At 34.5% G+C, this 17,849-nt stretch overlaps 1 protein-coding gene across 1 annotated transcript; it reads left to right on the plus strand.

Moving 5' to 3' along the window:
• Positions 1-14,650: 14,650 nt before the first annotated feature.
• LOC103994872 (ACT domain-containing protein ACR4) lies at positions 14,651-17,526 on the plus strand. Its single transcript, XM_009415325.3, has 7 exons — positions 14,651-15,036; positions 15,146-15,191; positions 15,285-15,399; positions 15,475-15,542; positions 15,998-16,609; positions 16,886-16,990; positions 17,056-17,526. The coding sequence occupies exons 1-7, from the start codon at positions 14,960-14,962 to the stop codon at positions 17,398-17,400; spliced, it is 1,368 nt and encodes a 455-aa protein (XP_009413600.2). The 5' UTR covers positions 14,651-14,959; the 3' UTR covers positions 17,401-17,526.
• Positions 17,527-17,849: the final 323 nt, after the last annotated feature.

The following is a 17,849-nucleotide window of genomic DNA, read 5'->3' on the forward strand; positions in this document are numbered from 1 at the left end:
ATCATGAAAACTGCATGTTTTATGATAATGCAATAAAATGTTAAATATAAAAATTGTACACCTAGTAAGATTAATCTTATATATGTGCTTAAGAAGTAAGAATGTATATTTTGATGATTTTCATATTACTTTTCAATGACGATGCATGGCTTTTGTATGGAAGGCTTAATGATTTTTTTATGAATCTTGTCTTTGGTTTTCAACATGATGTATGGTTTTGACATAAGAATAAAAATTTGGGCATGCTAATATAAAGTCAATTATATAAATTAAAACTAAAGAAGTTTTAGATATCTATAAGAATCATTCAAAATTATGTTCAATAAAAGCTTGAAAATATTAAATATTTTGAAACCATGTTTTGATGTCATAATGATCATGCTTAATAAATTTTGAAATTATGCATGATAATTTTTAAGTAATTTATGGTTTATTGATCTTGATGGTTTTTATGACGAAATTTATTTTTCGATCATAAACGATTGATGATATATATTTTTATTTGGCATAAATGAAAAAAGACATGCTTTAATGAAATAAAATCATATGAATTGAAACAACTAAAAAGAGGAAAATATTTTTCTTAAAAAATATTTTTCTCTATCTTATTGATTTTGATGAATCCATTATATCATTTTTATGAATCTCTTGGACTTTGAAAATGATTTTGATGATTTAAATTTGAATAATTTTTTATCAAGTTATGATCTTGATTCCTTGATATTTACAAATTAAGATTTATTATGAATCAAAATTTTTCATTAATCGTTCTCCTACGATTCTTCTTGGTATTTTATTTAAGAGGAGATTTAATATATGAATCATGTCTTTTGATATTTACATGATCTTATCTCTCATGATATAATTTTTATGTATAATTCCTTGTATTCATCAAGTAATATCTCATCACCAAGTTTTTCTTGATATTCTTCATGTGAGAATATGAATGCATGCAATATTATGCTTTTTATTATAATGATATATGTGATGTATTCCATATAATGTGTATTATGAATGCTCTAAATGATGAATGCTTGGTATCATAATCAAAATATTGATAAATGCTTAAAAATTTTAATGTTTTAGTATCATATATGATATGCTCATAATAATGATTGATTTATATTTCGGTATCGTGCATGAAAAATAAAATTTAAAGTTTCAAAATTATGCATGTTGTAAATTGAAATTATAAGTATGCACAAACATATTGAAATAAGGTTAATACTTAACCCTTATCATGATTTGAAGATTATAGTAAAAGAAAATAAATTACACTATTGTATTGTTATTCTCTTTTATTTGACAATGACATAGGGGGAGCAAATTTCGCTAGCTTGCATACTTCAAGAAGAAAGTAAAAATTACACTTCTCAAAAGAGAAGAAAGAACTTGCTTCTTGAACATCTCAAATTGTTAGCTTCCATGTTGTAAAATAATGTAACGTTTTGTTAGCTTGCGTTATTACAAAGGAAGCAAATATTTGCTAGCTCACAAATTGCAAGGAAAAAAAAACATTCTAGGAAGTAAAGTTGGTAGCTTATTCAAAAGTGACGCATGCAATACTTATGAAATTATTATTTGATCTATTGCATATCATGTATGAGAATCATGATTAAAATTGCATTGACTTGAATTAAATTCAAGGTTTATCTCAATTATGATATATTGAAATAAGAATGACACTTTATTCTTGTCATAATTTGAAAATTGATGAATTGCGCCATTGTTTTGTTATTCCTCTCCTTTTGCCAATGACAAAAGGGGAGAAAGAATTTCTAGCGTGCACATAATGAAAAGAGGCAAACTTGTTAGCTTGCACAAGTCAAGAAAATGCAAGAACATGTTAGCTTACTCATCTCAAAAGAGAAGCAAAGATTGCTAACATGCATATTTCAAGAAGCAAAAGTTGCCTTCTTGAACATCTTAAATATTGCTAGCTTACATGATGTAAAACTCTAAATTTTTTGCTAGATTGCATGATGATTAAACTTGAGATTTATTATGCAACGATTTGAAACTGTTATGTCTAAACACATGAGAATTGAACTTCTCCTTTTTGTTGATCAGAAAGGAGGAGAAGTATGTTGATGTCATGCATGATTTGATCATGACATGTTTGCTTGGATTTTTGAATCCAAGAGTTTCTATCAATAAGGCATATTGATAGGAGGATTTATTTAAACTCCAGGAGTTAATGTTAACTCCATCATCAATTGGTTGTCATCATAAAAAATGGGGAGATGTTACATTTTAATAGTGATGAACTTATGCATGTTACATTTTGATAGTTTGAAACTATATTAATGCGTATAAAATTTTGATATGATATATTATATTTGATCACTATGTTCAAAATAAGTTTCACTTATATTCAAAGGTTATGATTCCTTTTGAATATAAGTTTATTTTATCTCAATATGGTATATATATAGGGAGAGTTAAGGTTAACTCTGTCATCAATTGATTATCATCAAAAATGGGGAGATTGTTAAATCTCAGATTTTGATGATAAAATCAATTGATAAATTAGTGATATAATCCATGTATTGAGATAAGTGATGCAGGATTAACTACGATCATGAAAAAGGCGAAATGATTAAAGTAGAATCGAAGTTGGGCCGGAGTCAATGCTCGAGCATCGGGCCAGATGAATCGGGGGATACATCAAAGGATCATCGATGCACCAAAAACTCGCTGGAAGTTCACTGAGAGTTCGTCGAAAGCTCACCGAAGGCTCACTGGGAGTTCGCCGAAAGCTCATCGGAGGTTTATCGAGAGTTTGCCGAAAGCTCGCCAGAAGTTCACCGAGAGTTTAGTTGAACCATTAACGTGCATGACAACTTAAATTATAAATAGAGTAATTGTTTTAGCCTTAACTATTATAGTTAGGATTTTAATTTGAGTTAGTTTAGTAGAAATTCTATTAACTTGATTAGGGGCCAACTAGGTCTTTAATAAGGTTGAATTGGGCTGGTTGGATTTCTCATTCAGTCACTTGGAGCTATGTCAGGCGGTGGTACCACTTGAGGCTCTGGTAGTTATTGCTACCAAACTGTGGTACTACCCTGTTAGGTAGAGGTATTGAAGAGCCCGATCTTCGATGTTCTGTCATGCAATAGTACCATCCAAATTGAGTGGTGGTACTGCCAATACCTAGGAAACTCGGGATGAGACTTTTTTGGCTCTATTTCTGAAGTCATTTGGAGTCTATAAATATCTCTTTTCTGCATGAAAGAGCAATGAAAGTGTGAACAAAACTCTTGAGATCTTAGGTTGTAAAATTGGTAAGTGTCCTCCTCCTAGCTTTGTGATCATTCAAGAGAGATGTGAGACTTGTAAGGGTTATCTTCTAAACCCGTGAAAAGGAAAAAGCATTATAAGAGGGTGGTTGGTTTTCGCCCATTAAAGGAAGACTGTCAGTGATCATCGATGGCCTCAACGGAGGAGGAATCGAGAGTGGGTGTAGGTCACGATGACCGAACCACTATATGTTAGTTTGGCAAGTCCCATAGTCCCACATCGGGAAAATCAGACTTATTGTCTCGTATTGGAACTATAAATAAGGACCTGGGCTTTGAAGTCAGATGCACCACAGGCGCCACAAGCAGCACCACAGGCACCACAAGAAAACCTAAGTATTTACTTTGGTTTAAGTCCATACTCAGTTAAATAGTTTGGACTTATACTTTGGGTTTTTTTTTGTTTAGTATTTTCGGGTGTTTTATGGCCTAGGAACATCTTCCTAAGACGTTTATAATTATCCCTTTTATAGTAGTGATTTGCTCCTCTTTCGTCCGTGGATGTAGGTCAAAGTCAATTGATTGAACCACGTAAATCTGGTGTTCTTGTCACTTCTTTTATTCTTCCACTTTATTGTCTTTGTTGGGTTGCCAAAATTACCTTGTGGTAAATTTCCTGAGGCTAGCTCTAACAAACTGGTATCAGAGCCTGGTTCTGGGATATTTTGGCAACGATGACAATAACAAAGATTGTTGTCGAGAAATTCGACAGAAATGTCAACTTCGGCTTATGGCAACTCAAGATGGAGGCCATTCTGGTTCAAGACGGAGTTGATTTGGTACTATAGGGAGCCGAGAGCATTCCAGATGATATGTCAAAAGAAGAGCTTGCGGGTATGGATAAGAAGGCCCGATCAAACATCATTCTAAATCTCTCTGACGAGGTTTTACGGGAGGTAGCTACGGAGACTACGGCTAAGAGCATGTGGGACAAGCTTAAAGCCTTGTACATGAAGAGGACAGTGGAGAATCGTCTCTACTTGAAGCAGAGTCTATATATGCTTCGGATGACTAAAGGTACATCTATACTCTCACATCTTGATAAGTTTGATTCTTTGGTTATGGATTTGGAGAATATAGATGCAAAAATTGATGATGAGGATAAGGCTTTGTTACTCTTGTGTTCTCTTCCCCAATCTTTTAAGCATTTCCGTGATACTTTGATTTATGGAAAAGAAACAGTTTTGTATCAAGAAATTAAATCTGCACTGAAATCTAAGGAGCAGATAGACAGGAATATCACTGGGGAAAATAGAGAGAATCAGGCTGAGGGTCTGGTTGTTAGGGGTAGAATGGATAAAAGAGAATTTGATAGTAATAGATCTAAATCTAGATCTAAATCTAGACATAGAAATTTGGAATGCAGATATTATTATAAAATGGGGCACATTAAATCTGATTGCTTTAAATTGAAAAATAAATTAAAGCAAAAGGAAAATTTTGTTGAAAAAACTACTAAATCCACTGAAGTTAGTGTAGTAACTGATGAGAATGTTGGAAATATTTTTTCTGCTATTGATGATAGGACGAGGTCTAAAAATGAATGGATTTTAGATTCAGGTTGTTCTTATCACATGTGTCCCAATAGGGATTTATTTTCCACATATGAATCTTATAATGGTGTAATTATTTTGATGGGCAATAATGCCGCATGTGATGTTATTGGTAGAGGCACAATCCGAATTAAAATGCATGATGGTATTGTGAGGACGCTCACTAATGTTAGACATGTTCCTGATTAAAAAAAAAATCTCATCTCTTTAGGCACCCTAGAGGCCCTTGGGTGTAAATACACAGCTGAAGGAGGAGTTATGAAAGTTTCTAGAAGTGCTCTTGTTGTTATAAAAGCTTGTAGGTTTGGTAGCTTGTATATTCTGCAGGGAACTACTGTCACAGGTTCAGTTGCAGTCTCATCATCATCATTGTCTAATTCTGACATCACCAAATTATGACATATGCGTTTGGGTCATATGAGCGAAAAAGGTTTGAGCATATTGAGCAAAAGGGGTCTACTTTGCGGACAGAGTACTGGGCCACTTGATTTTTGTGAGTACTGCATTTTTGGAAAGCAGAAAAGAGTCAGCTTTACTTCTCCGACAGTTCACAAAATGAAAGGTACTCTTGACTATATTCATTCAAACCTTTGGGGTCCAGCTCATGTTCAGTCTAAGGGTGGTGCCAGGTATATGTTGACTTTCATTTACGATTATTCCAGGAAAGTTTGGGTTTATTTTTTGAAGCATAAAAATGATGTTTTTCTAACATTTAAACAATGGAAGGCTTTGATTGAGAAGCAAACAGGTAAACATATTAAGCGGTTTCGAACAGATAATGGCATGGAATTTTGTGAAGGTGATTTTGAAGAATTCTGCAAAAATGAAGGAATCGTTCGGCATCGCACTGTTAGGATGACGCCTCAACAAAATGGTGTGGCCGAACGTATGAATAGAACACTCTTGGAGAGAGCGAGGTGTATGATCTCAAATGCAGGGTTGATAAAGGACTTTTGGGCAGAGGCGATTAATATGGCCTGTTACGTTGTCAACCGCGCTCCTTCTGCAGCACTTAACTTTAAAACTCTGGAGGAAGTTTGGTCAGGTACTCCTGCTAATTATTCTGATTTAAAAATTTTTGGGTGTCCAGCATACATGCATGTAAATGAAGGAAAATTAGAGCCTCGGGCTAAAAAGTGCATTTTCCTTGGGTATGCTTCTGGGGTGAAAGGATACAGATTATGGTGTCCTGATCCCAAATCCCCAAAATTTATAATCAGTAGAGATGTTACTTTTGATGAATTGTTTATGTTATCTTCCAAAAAGGATTCTACTAGTTGTACAAATGATAGTGCGCAGAAGCAGGTGGAGCTTGAGATTGGTAGTTCAGATTCCTTTAAGTCGAACTCTTCTACTCAAAGAATGCTAGTAGATGGTCCCGAGTCTACTGATGTAGTTGCTCCAGAGGAAGAGCAATATTCCATAGCCAAGGATAGACCACGGAGAGATATTCGACCACCACAAAGATATGTAAATTTGGTTGCATATGCTTTGTCTATTGCAGAAGAAACAAGTGAAGTTGGTGAGCCTACTACCTACTCAGATGCAGTTTCTTGTGATAATTCCGCTAAGTGGTTGATTGCGATGAATGAAGAAATAGAATCTCTCCATCAGAATAGAATTTGGGATCTTGTGAAGCCGCCTTCGGGTAAGAAAATTGTTGGATGCAAATGGGATACCATTGCTGAAAGAAAGGTCCTTGTTCAGAAAATTCATATGAAGGACAATCAAGCTGATATGCTTACGAAGCCTCTTCCGGTTTACAAGTTCAAGCAGTGCTTGGACTTGGTTGGTGTTCATTGTTAGTGATTGCCGGTTGGGGTTTTTATGAAGAAGGTGGAGCAAGTTTTGTTCGGACATGCCAAGGTGGAGATTTGTTAGTTTGGCAAATCCCATAGTCCCACATCAGGAAAATCAGACTTGTTGTCTCGTATTAGAACTATAAATAAGGACCTAGGCTTTGAAGTCAGATGCACCATAGGCGCCACAAGTAGCACCACAAGCACCACAAGAAAACCTAAGTATTTATTTTGGTTTAAGTCCATACTCAGTTAAATAGTTTGGACTTATACTTTGGGTTTTTTCTTGTTTAGTATTTTCGGGTGTTTTTTGGCCTAGGAACATCTTCCTAATGCGTTTGTAATTGTCCCTTTTATAGTAGTGATTTGCTCCTCTTTCGTCCATGGATGTAGGTCAAAGTCAATTGACTGAACCACGTAAATCTGGTGTTCTTGTCGCTTCTTTTATTCTTCCGCTTTATTGTCTTTGTTGGGTTGCCAAAATTACCTTGTGGTAAATTTCCTGAGGCTAGCTCTAACACTATAAATCCAATGTGATCTCTATATTGTCATTCCTATTCATTCTTATTCTGTTTTTGCTTCGTATTGTTTATTGACTTGGCTGCTTACTCTCCTTCACACCTTCTTTACGATTAACGTATTTTTAATATGGGTTTAAATTGAAACAAAATTTTTTATTTGACATCTTTTCAAAACCTACGTTTTTATTATCAGCATTAATTCACTCTCCCCTAGTGTCGACTTGATCCTAACAGTATAAAGTTTTATAATCAATCTTATTGAACAAAGTTCTTTTCAAGTTGAGTTGCATTAATCTTATATTAGGTTAGATGGATATTGAAAATAGGGTAAAAAAAATGAGTGTGACCCTATTCAAAATTAGTGTAACTCAAGTCATTTGAAGCAAAAAAAATAAAAAAAATAAAACCCTAGAAATTAGTTCTAAATATGGTGGTTTTAAATTTTTTTATACCTTAATTGTATCTTTCACCAAATTCAGCCTACAAAAAGCTGAAATTATGTTGTTTTTATCAATTCTTGTTTATTTTATGAATTTGAAGCCCAAAAAGATGTGCTATATGCCTTTATAAAGTTTTGTAAGAAAGATGTGCTATATGCCTTTATAAAGTTGGGTTACACCTATCTTGGAGTATGGTTACACTAGTTTTGAAAAGGGGGTAAAAGATCAGCATAAATCAATTCAACATTAATGTAACTCAGGTCATATATAGCCAAAAAAATATTAATTCACCTGAAACCTTTAAAATCAATTCTAGAATGAGATTACAATATTGGTACTTTATAATATTTTATCAATTTAATTGTTTAATGAATTTGAAACCTAGGAGCTCGCCCCCATCCTTGAATGAAGTTTTCGAATAAACCTTGGTGGAAAAAAATCTATTTTGAATTTGAGTTTTATCAAAAAAATATTTTTTAAAATTTTGAATAAGGTGTCAAAATTAGTGCATCCTCGTTCCAAATAGGTGTAATTCAGGTCATTCAAGGCCAACAATATCAAAATTCACCGGAAAATCTTAGAAATTATTTCAAGAATGAGATTTAGATTGTTTTTAATCTTAAAATGATTTCACTAACTTCAACCTAAAATAAAAAAATATTTTAATTTTAATTTTATTCAATTAGCCCATCATTATTTTAAGTTGAGTTACATTGATCTTTAATAGGGGGTAAAAAGTCAGTGTATCCCACATTCAAAATCAATGTAATTCAAGTCACTTTGTACCCAAAAATAACTAAGTTCACCTAAAACTCTTGGAAATTAGTTCTCGAAAAATATTTGGCAGTTTTTGACCTTTTTATGTTGAAATTATTTTTTCACTAATTTTAGCCTTAATTGAAATTATGCTAAATTACATATTTTTACAATTAACCCGTCATTTCATAGATTTGAAGCTTAAAAGCTCATTTTATATGCTTGTATGAAGTTTTGTAATGAATTATAATGAGTTTTTATTTTTAAAATTGAGTCATATTGATCTTGAATGAGATTACACAAATTTTGAATGGGGGACAAACATTAGCGTACCTCATCCAAAATCATTATAACTAATGCCATTTGGAGTTTTGAAAATAAATTCTAGAGTAAGATTTGATAGTTTTGGTTTTTTTTTTCACTAATTCCAGTCCATTAAATTTGATTTTTTTTAATAATTAGCCCCTCATTTCATGGATTTGAAGTCCAAAAACTCACTCTGTATACTTGTACGAAGTTGTTGAATGAATCTTGATGATTGCTTTTTTTATATTGAGTTATGCTGATTTTGAATAATGGGTGATTTTAAAATCAGGGTTACCCATTCAAAATCATTATAACTAAAGTTACTTAAAATAAAAAAAAAATCTAAATTTACCTAAAACTCTAGAAAATTAGTTCTAGAATGAGATTTTATAGTTGTCAAATTCCTTTTGAAGCTTAAAATAATATTTTTCACTAATTTAAACCAATTAAAAGTTAAAATTGTGCTAAATTTTATTTTCTTTACCAATTACCCCTTTATTTCATGGATTTTGAAATTTAAAAACTCATTTTATATGCTCGTATGGTGTTTTGGAATGAATCTTGATGAAAAAATAAACTGAAGTTTAGTTGCACTAATTTTGAATGAGGTTTTACTGATCTTACTAAGTAGATCAAAATTATTATAACCTAATTTAATATTCAAGTCCTTTGGAGTCAAATATATCTATGTTTACACAAACTTTAAAACAATAGTTCTATTGTGAGATTTGATAGTTCTGAAATATTTTTGAAGCTTAAAAAATATTTTTATAAACTTCAACTATTAAAATCTAAAATTGTGTTAAATCTATTTTTATCAATTAGCCTCTCATTTAATGGATTAAAAAGCTTAAGAACTCATTATATATACTTTTATTAAGTTCTTTTAATGAATTTAGATTATTTTTTTTTTGAAGTTGGCTTATACTAATCTTCAATGGGGTAACAATAAATTTTTATAGTGTTCAAAAATTAGTATAAAATTCAAGTCACTCGAAATTAAAGGCATCTAAATTCACCTTAAACTCTTGAAAATTATTCTAGAATAAGATTTGATAGTTTGGAATTTTTAAAATTTTAAAATAATATTATTTAATTTCAGACTATTAAGAGCATAAATTATACTAAATTTGATTTTTGTTTTTTTTCAATTACCCCTCATTTCATGGATCTAAAGTCTATAAACTAATTCTATATGCTTATAGAAAGTTTTGTAATATTTTCTTTACGAAAATAAAATTATTTGAAGTTGAGCTACGTTAAGTGGGGGTTACACCAATTTTGACAATGGTGTCAAAAATCATTGTAACCCCATTCAAAATAAGTGCAATTCAAATAATTTGAACCAAAAAAAATATAAATTCACCTAAAACTCTTCAAAATTAGTTTTGGATTGAGATTTGGTAGTTTTGAAACTTTTTACCTTAAAATTATGTTTTTCACTAATTTAAGCCTATGAAAAGCTCGAATTATTAATTTGCAGTCTAAAAGCTTATTTTATATGCTTGTACAAAGTTTTTTAATAAAGTTTGATTTTTTTTTTTTATGTTGAGAGGCATTGATTTTGAAAAAGTTCAAAAATTAATTTAGTCTTATTTAAAAATAGTGTAACTCAAGTCATTTGAAGCTAGAAATATCGAAATTCACCTAAAAGTCTTAAAAATTAGTTCTAGAATGAGATTTGACCATTTTGAAATTATTTTTTTATAACTTTAGAATCATATTTTTCACTAATTTTAGCCTATTAACAAGTAAAATTGTATTCGATTGGATTTTTGTATCAATTACCCCCTCATCTCATGGGTTGCAAGCCTAATAACTCATTTTATGTGCTTGCAGGCAGTATTATAACAAATCTTGATGATTTTTTTCTTTAGGATGAGTTATATTGATTGAATGGGGTTATACAGATTTTAAAAAGTAGGTCAAAAATCAGAGTAACTGAAGTCATTTGAAGTCAAAAATATCTAAATTCACCTGGAAACTCTTGAAAATTAATTCTAGATTGAGATTTTAAGGTTTTAGATTTCTTTTTGCAATTTTAAAAGTATAATTCAGACAATCAACAATAATATATACATTCAAAAACGATTATATTTTTGTGTCTTGGTACTATTGACCTGGGTTGACATGGAAAAATCATGTGAGAACAAAAATAGTAAATTTCCTTGTACCAATGTATGAATCCTTTAATATATTTTTTACATAAATCCTAAAGAATTTTTATATTCTTTATAAAACTAATAGAAAGAATCTCTAGGAGCACTCAATATATATATATATTTTACACTTTTTCCCCATTAAAATTTTAAAATACATGAGGCGTTAATAGAATAATCAACCCTAATTTTCAAAGTTTCTTTCCTTGCAAAAATCTTCCTATACTTGAATTTATTATCCTTTAAGGATCCTGGTTTTAGATATAAAAATACTTGTTAACCTTAACAAAATCCCTTTTGATGAGTATTTTTGTCTATCTCATGCCTCTTATAAAAGTTCCATTTAATCCTAAAGTTCCTTACAATCTTCATCGCCTATCTTCTTGGATTCATATGCTTGTCTCTGTAATGATTTTGCTAAGCTTTAATGAACAAGAGGTCCTTTATTTTCATTTATCACAGAAAAAAAAATTTCTTCCATTTTTTTTTCGAAATAAGGTTCATATAAATAAGCCTCAAATCCTTATTTAGACTCTAATAATCTTGTATCTATCAGGTTCTCATATTACTTTTTGAGGGGTGAGGAGGAGAAAACCTTGATATTAAAAGAAAAAATCTACAAAATTAATAATAAAATAGGTTCAAAAAATAATTTATGCAATGTTTACCTTAGTTCAACACACTCTTTTTTGATATCATGAAGAAAAATCAAATTCTTCATGGAACTACAAATTTCCTTGAGTTAATCAAACATATGCTTAATCCCCTTATACATGCATTCACCCTCTCTAAATCTACTGGAAAGTAACTCTGGAAGCATTTAAGGCAATTTCTCATATACTTTCTCAATCAAAACCCAGAAATATGTGGACTATTTAAGAAAAAACCAAACTTTGATTTTCAAAAATATCTTTCCTTAACATAGAAATCTTTTCATATTAAAATTTTCTATCCTCATATGACTCTGGCTCCATAAATCTAAAAACACTGGTCGATTCCAACAACAAGTTCAAGCTGCACAAGCTTAAATATCAGAAGTACCTATATAACTCACTAATAAGAACTCATAATCTGAACATTCAAGTATAAGGACAACTCTGCCTCAATTGGCTGTCTTCTAGTTGCCTTGTTTTTAACACTGCCTATCCTTACATAAAACGTTGTTTCGTGGTGATAGTCCGGTTAGCATTTCTTTGTCTCGTTGAAGTATTTTATCTTTTTTAATTTAATTAAACAACCCAAACGAGACAAGAATGTATTTTCCTTTTGCTTTGTTTCCAAAACAAAAAGAAAGCAATTGTTCTCTTCTTTTCTCTCCATGCGCTTCATTTATTTTCTTAGGTTATCGTAGTACTGACAATGAACAAGTTTATGGTTATCCTTTGTTTTTTCCTCCCTCCCTTGTCTATGCATAACTCTATGTTATTCAAAAGATCAATAGAAAATTTAGTCAAATTTTTCATAAGATTTTTACTATTGGATTCATAATAGAAAGCGAAGATCTTGGAAAAGTGTTAATCGATGGTTTCTAATAATTCATGAAACATATTATAATATTCACACAGTTCAATTATATGTATGTGAAATCTATAGTAAACTCATTTTTCATTAAATTTTTTTTTCAAGTATTTTTATTTCTAGTAATTGGTTAGTCATATAATACAATACATACTGAAATACAAAATACTGTATGGCCTTACGTGAACATTTATTAATTTGCATTGGAATATGTATATAAGGGGAAAAAAAAATATAAGACCACTTTGAGAATTTGATGGATGACACTGAATGGTTTGCAGTTTTGTTGTGAATGAATCTGGCATGGAAACAAATTTGAAGTTCATCTTCTTTTCTTTCACCACTCTTCCTTTTTTTTTTTTTTTTATAACATATCGTAATCTTAAAAGAAAATGCATATAATAATATATCTTGCTGCCGAAAGGTATTTTAAGGCCAGCCTGTGCAAATGGACACCACCAACTAAGCAAGGAGATTCCTGCATGGAATCCTGTGGCCTTCAAACTAATGGACAGGAAGGAGCTCCATTAAATAGTATCATATTCTTTGGTCTTTGTGAGAATATATCTTTGGGAGATTCCTGCGTAAGGCATGGATCTTGTTGTCACTAGATGACTAGAATGTGAATAGGACTCACGTAATTACAACTGGCTCTTGACCGAATATTTGGTCAGACATAACCAAGAAGACTTGATGAGATACTCGGTTGGAATCTAAGAATAGAACAGGTACAGAAAAAAAAGGGTTAGGTTTCAGAATAAAGCAGTCAGATAAAAAGAATCTGGTTCAGCCAGCGAAATTAGTGCTCAATATGTCATCCCCATGCAGGATGCTGAATCAGAGCTTGTCTCTCGATTCTTTTTTCCTTGTCCTTTTATTTTATCCAAGGATGAACGCTTAGAGCTAGATGTTATGGCTGGGATTTCTTTTTCCCTTAATCAAAAGACTGTTTTGTTCATCTCCCATTAATTTCTACCTCACTCTCGTTAGAATCGGAAGAATGACTTTAGAGAAAGTGTTATCCACGTCGACGTTTCATTGAAACCAATTCTCATCGGTTATCGTTGCCGAGAAGCAGAATGTGACACCCATATCACGACGCATTATCGTGGCGAATAGAACAAAAGATCCAAGAAAAGTTGCTGGTGAGGATGGTCAAGTGTTTTCTTATGCGGCTGCTGCACGCGTGGGTCCAACAAAGGCTTAAATAGGAGACAGTATTTTTCTGAGGGTGGGACAGAAGGAGCGACACTGCATGCTTGTCTTTTAACGATGACCTTAACTGCTTGCTTAGTGTGTCTTATGTCAATCTGAAAGGACACTGTACACACACACACATATATATATATATATATACAGCTATTGAATATTAACAAAAGATTCGCGTTAAGTTGTTGAAAACTAACAAACTATATTGATTTTATCTTCTTTCTGTGGTGTAAATCTACAACACCAACAAATCATAATAATGTTTCAACTATTTTAAGAACTATGATATATAGACAGCTATCATACACCACCTTTATTTGATCAATACCAAGCCGGTATGTTACCTCCATCTGACTGACATAGAATTTATGAGGTAGAAAACATGACACCAACAGCGAGATCGACTTAGCACCACGTGATCAACCATGTAGCACCAAAGGAAAACTAAGTTGTGCAGTTATTACTTTCTATTTCCTCCATGACTTTCTTTTATGGTTGGATGACAAATTTACCTGGTGTTAAGCACAACCTCAGCTTAATAATCGCATATCACACTATAAAAGAACTAGGTATATTATCAGTCTCTTTGACTCTTTCTGATTATTAATATCACATAGATTTAGCATTGAGCCGAATCCTTTGCATATATATATATATATATATATATATATATATATATCAGTGAGAAAACAATAATTGTGGGAGTCGGGAGCGTAGAATCATTAGAAGAGCAATGGAAAGATAACCACGTGAAAGCCATTCACCCTTTTGCTCCTCTTTCTCTTTCGAGATCCCTACAATAATACCTTATCCAGTGGTTTTGGCAGGTCCACTAGACAGCAGAGGCGTGAGGATTCTAAGCAAGTAAATCTGGCAATCCAATGAAAAATGACAAGTGTGCAAAGGAGAAAGAGAAGGAATTGGCAGATTCCTAATCCACAAAGAATCGACAGGGATGGTGAGAGAGGACCACTCCAGTGGCAGCAGCAATGCACAATGGACAGGTAGCACCATGCCCCTATCACCATTATTTATACCATCTCGTAACAAAGAAGGTCATAAAGCCAAACCTTGCCGCCCATGGTGCGGTAAGTTTCTGCGGTCATAAAGCCAAACCTTGCCGCCTCTCTCTCTCTCTCTCTCTCTGACCGGAGAGCCGCAAGCCCCACCACAAAGAGAGGAATGTGGAGAAAAAGGAACATGTGCTACCCCCATAAGCAAATATGAGGTGGGAGACATCGTACAGAGGAGGCGTAGGGAGGAGGGCTGGAGTACACTTAAAGAGTGAAGGAGGAATCTTTTCACTTGAGCATTCTCTCTTACCGCTCTCTGTTCATTCTCACCTCAGCCTCTGGATCAAACAAGAGTGGTACTAATCGTATCCCTGTCTTCGACGATGATGAGCTGTGGGTACATTTCTAGTGAGGTTGATGACGAATACGAGAAGCTGGTCATCCGAATGAACCCCCCGAGGTGAGCTTTTCCCCCTCTCTCTCTCTCTCTCCTGGTTCGAGAGTTGGGAGGCCGACTATTGTTGAATTGATGTCTTGACGAGTTTCCATTGTGTTTTGGGTTTCTGCAGGGTTGCTGTGGATAACTCTTCCAGTAGGAAAGAAAGTTTGGTAAAGGTTGGTCTGTCGTAAGCTTGGTCTTTTGAATCTCCTTTCCTGGGTTGGTGACCTTCCATGTGTGCTCGTTTTCTTCTCTGCTTTCTGATGCAGGTAGACAGTGCTAATAAGCAAGGGAGTTTGCTGGAAGTGGTGCAGGTCTTGAGTGATCTGAAGCTCACCATTAAGAGGGCTTACATATCCTCTGATGGCGAATGGTTTATGGATGGTAAGCTTTTTAATCCTAGTTGTGTCGTCTCTCGAGTTTATATTTGACATCTATCCTTGCTCTTCTTCTCCGCAGTGTTCCATGTTGTGGACCAAGTTGGAAATAAGCTTTCAGATGTTGGATTCGTTGACCGCATTCAACAGGTAAAGCTGGGATAGTTCAGTATTATTAGGAACCATGTGTGTTCCAATAGAAGAAGATCTCAGGATTTAGAGTCCCCTTATTCTTGGATCTGCCGTGGTTTTCAGAATGTTAATCAAACGAAATATGACTTTGAGAATGGTTCAAACAACAAATGAGATAAAAATCTTCTCTTAGGTTCATGTGATTGTCGGATTTGTTGTATTTGTCCCTGCAGTCTCCAAAAATCTCATCCAAAAGCATGGTTGGAACTGATTGATCTTCTCTTTCTGGTTTTATGTTGCAAATCATGACTAAATCTGCGTCTGGTACTTCAAACTTTATTATTAATGTTTTAGTTAAATGAGAAGCCGTGTTTACGTTTCTTCAAGTACATCTTGCTTTCGATTGTTTCTATGATGGAGTCGTACTTGAGATCAAAAGTTTTCAGAGTGTTGTGTGTTCACCTGACGAGCAGTCCCTTGAAGCGAGAGCACTAAGCCACCAGTCTGTGAGGAGGTCGGTCGGCGTCCAAGCTGAAGCAAAGCACACTTCCATTGAACTCATCGGAAGAAATCGCCCAGGGCTGCTCTCCGAGATCTTTGCGGTCCTCACCGACCTCAAGTGCAATGTCGTGGCTGCTGAGGTCTGGACCCACAATTCAAGATTGGCATCAGTGGTTTATGTGACCGACGAGGTGACGGGAGCACCGATCGACGACTCCGACCGGCTGTCGAAGATAAGGCACCTCCTCCGCTACGTCCTCAAGGGAAACAGAGACAAACAGAGTGCGAGGACGGCAATATCCATGGAACCAACGCATGCCGGGAGGAGGCTGCATCAGATGATGCTTGCCGATCAGCAGTATCGCAAGGAAGATGACATGGGCCAGGAGGAGGAAGATGGCACCGATGGCAATAGCAAACCCCTTGTTACGGTAGAGAACTGCATCGAGAAGGAGTATACAGTCGTCAATATACGTTGCAAGGACCGACCAAAGCTTCTTTTCGACACAGTCTGCACTCTCACTGACATGCAATATGTTGTCTTCCATGCAACTATAATTACCGAAGGACCAGAAGCATGTCAGGTTTATCCTCGAACCTTTACTTCTGATTACAATTATTCCCAGATATGGCTCGTTAGCAGCACGCATTCTATCTTTGTCTCTCACACAATCAATAAGCATTAAATTTTCTTGCGCTGAATCTAACTAGTCCTTGAATGATCTCTTAATTAATTGTAAGATGAATGTGCACAATCTCACTTTCATGCCGTTGGATCTCTGAGTTCACAAGATTTCTGACCTTTGAATATATGCTTCCTTTATACTGATGTTTCCTTTATATGTTTGACTTACATGCAGGAATACTACATCAGGAAAATGGATGGGTGTGCTGTTAGCTCTGAAGGCGAGCGGAAGCTATTAATTCAGGGCTTGGAGGCTGCAATCGAAAGAAGAAGTACAGAGGTATATCGCTTGCCACTTCCTGTTGTCCTCTGAAATCCACCATGACGAGATTCTCCGTGATCCAGGGCTTAAGGCTGGAGCTCTGCTGCGAAGATCGGGTCGGCCTCCTCTCGGACGTCACCCGCATCTTTCGAGAGAACGGTCTCTCGGTCATTCAGGCGGAAGTCTCCACGAGGGGGTCTCAGGCTGTGAATGTATTCTACGTCGTGGATGCATCAGGAAAGCCGGTACAGAGCCATATGATCGACGCCGTGAGAAGCGAGATCGGTCAAACCAGTCTGCATGTCAAGGATGCTGCAGGCCCAAGCTCTCCACCTGAGGATAGTGAGAGGTTTTCCCTGGGTGATCTCTTCAGATCCAGATCAGAGAAGTTCCTCTACAACTTGGGGCTCATAAGATCATGCTCTTAGAACTGGCATTATTCTTACATGTGATATTGTAACCAAGCTAAATTGTAAGAGCTGCTAATGCAGGTCTGGCTACCATATATTTGTGAATCTTACAAGTCTGGGAAATTAACTAAGCTGTGAATACCAGAGTTACCGAGTTTGGCCCACTAGCATTTTTAGGTCAAAAGTGCTCATCTTGTTGCCGGGTTTGCATCTCAGTTTGTGCAAACTTTTATCAAATAACACGTGGGATTTTAGATGCGAAGCAAGTTGTAGAAATGTTGACTATCTGTTTCAAGATATATGGACAAATAAGCAGCAAATCGTTAACCATCTGAGCCATTTACTTGTGTCCGTCCATGTGAGAATCTACCCCTACTTTTCGCCTTCGAGGGTGGCATATGATGTGGATCTAGAAACACTGGACGATTGAAATACGAGTCAGAGATGACAAGGGGTGACTTAAAATA

Source organism: Musa acuminata, chromosome BXJ2-8, assembly GCF_036884655.1.
Source record: "Musa acuminata AAA Group cultivar baxijiao chromosome BXJ2-8, Cavendish_Baxijiao_AAA, whole genome shotgun sequence".
Classification (NCBI taxonomy): Eukaryota; Viridiplantae; Streptophyta; class Magnoliopsida; order Zingiberales; family Musaceae; genus Musa; species Musa acuminata.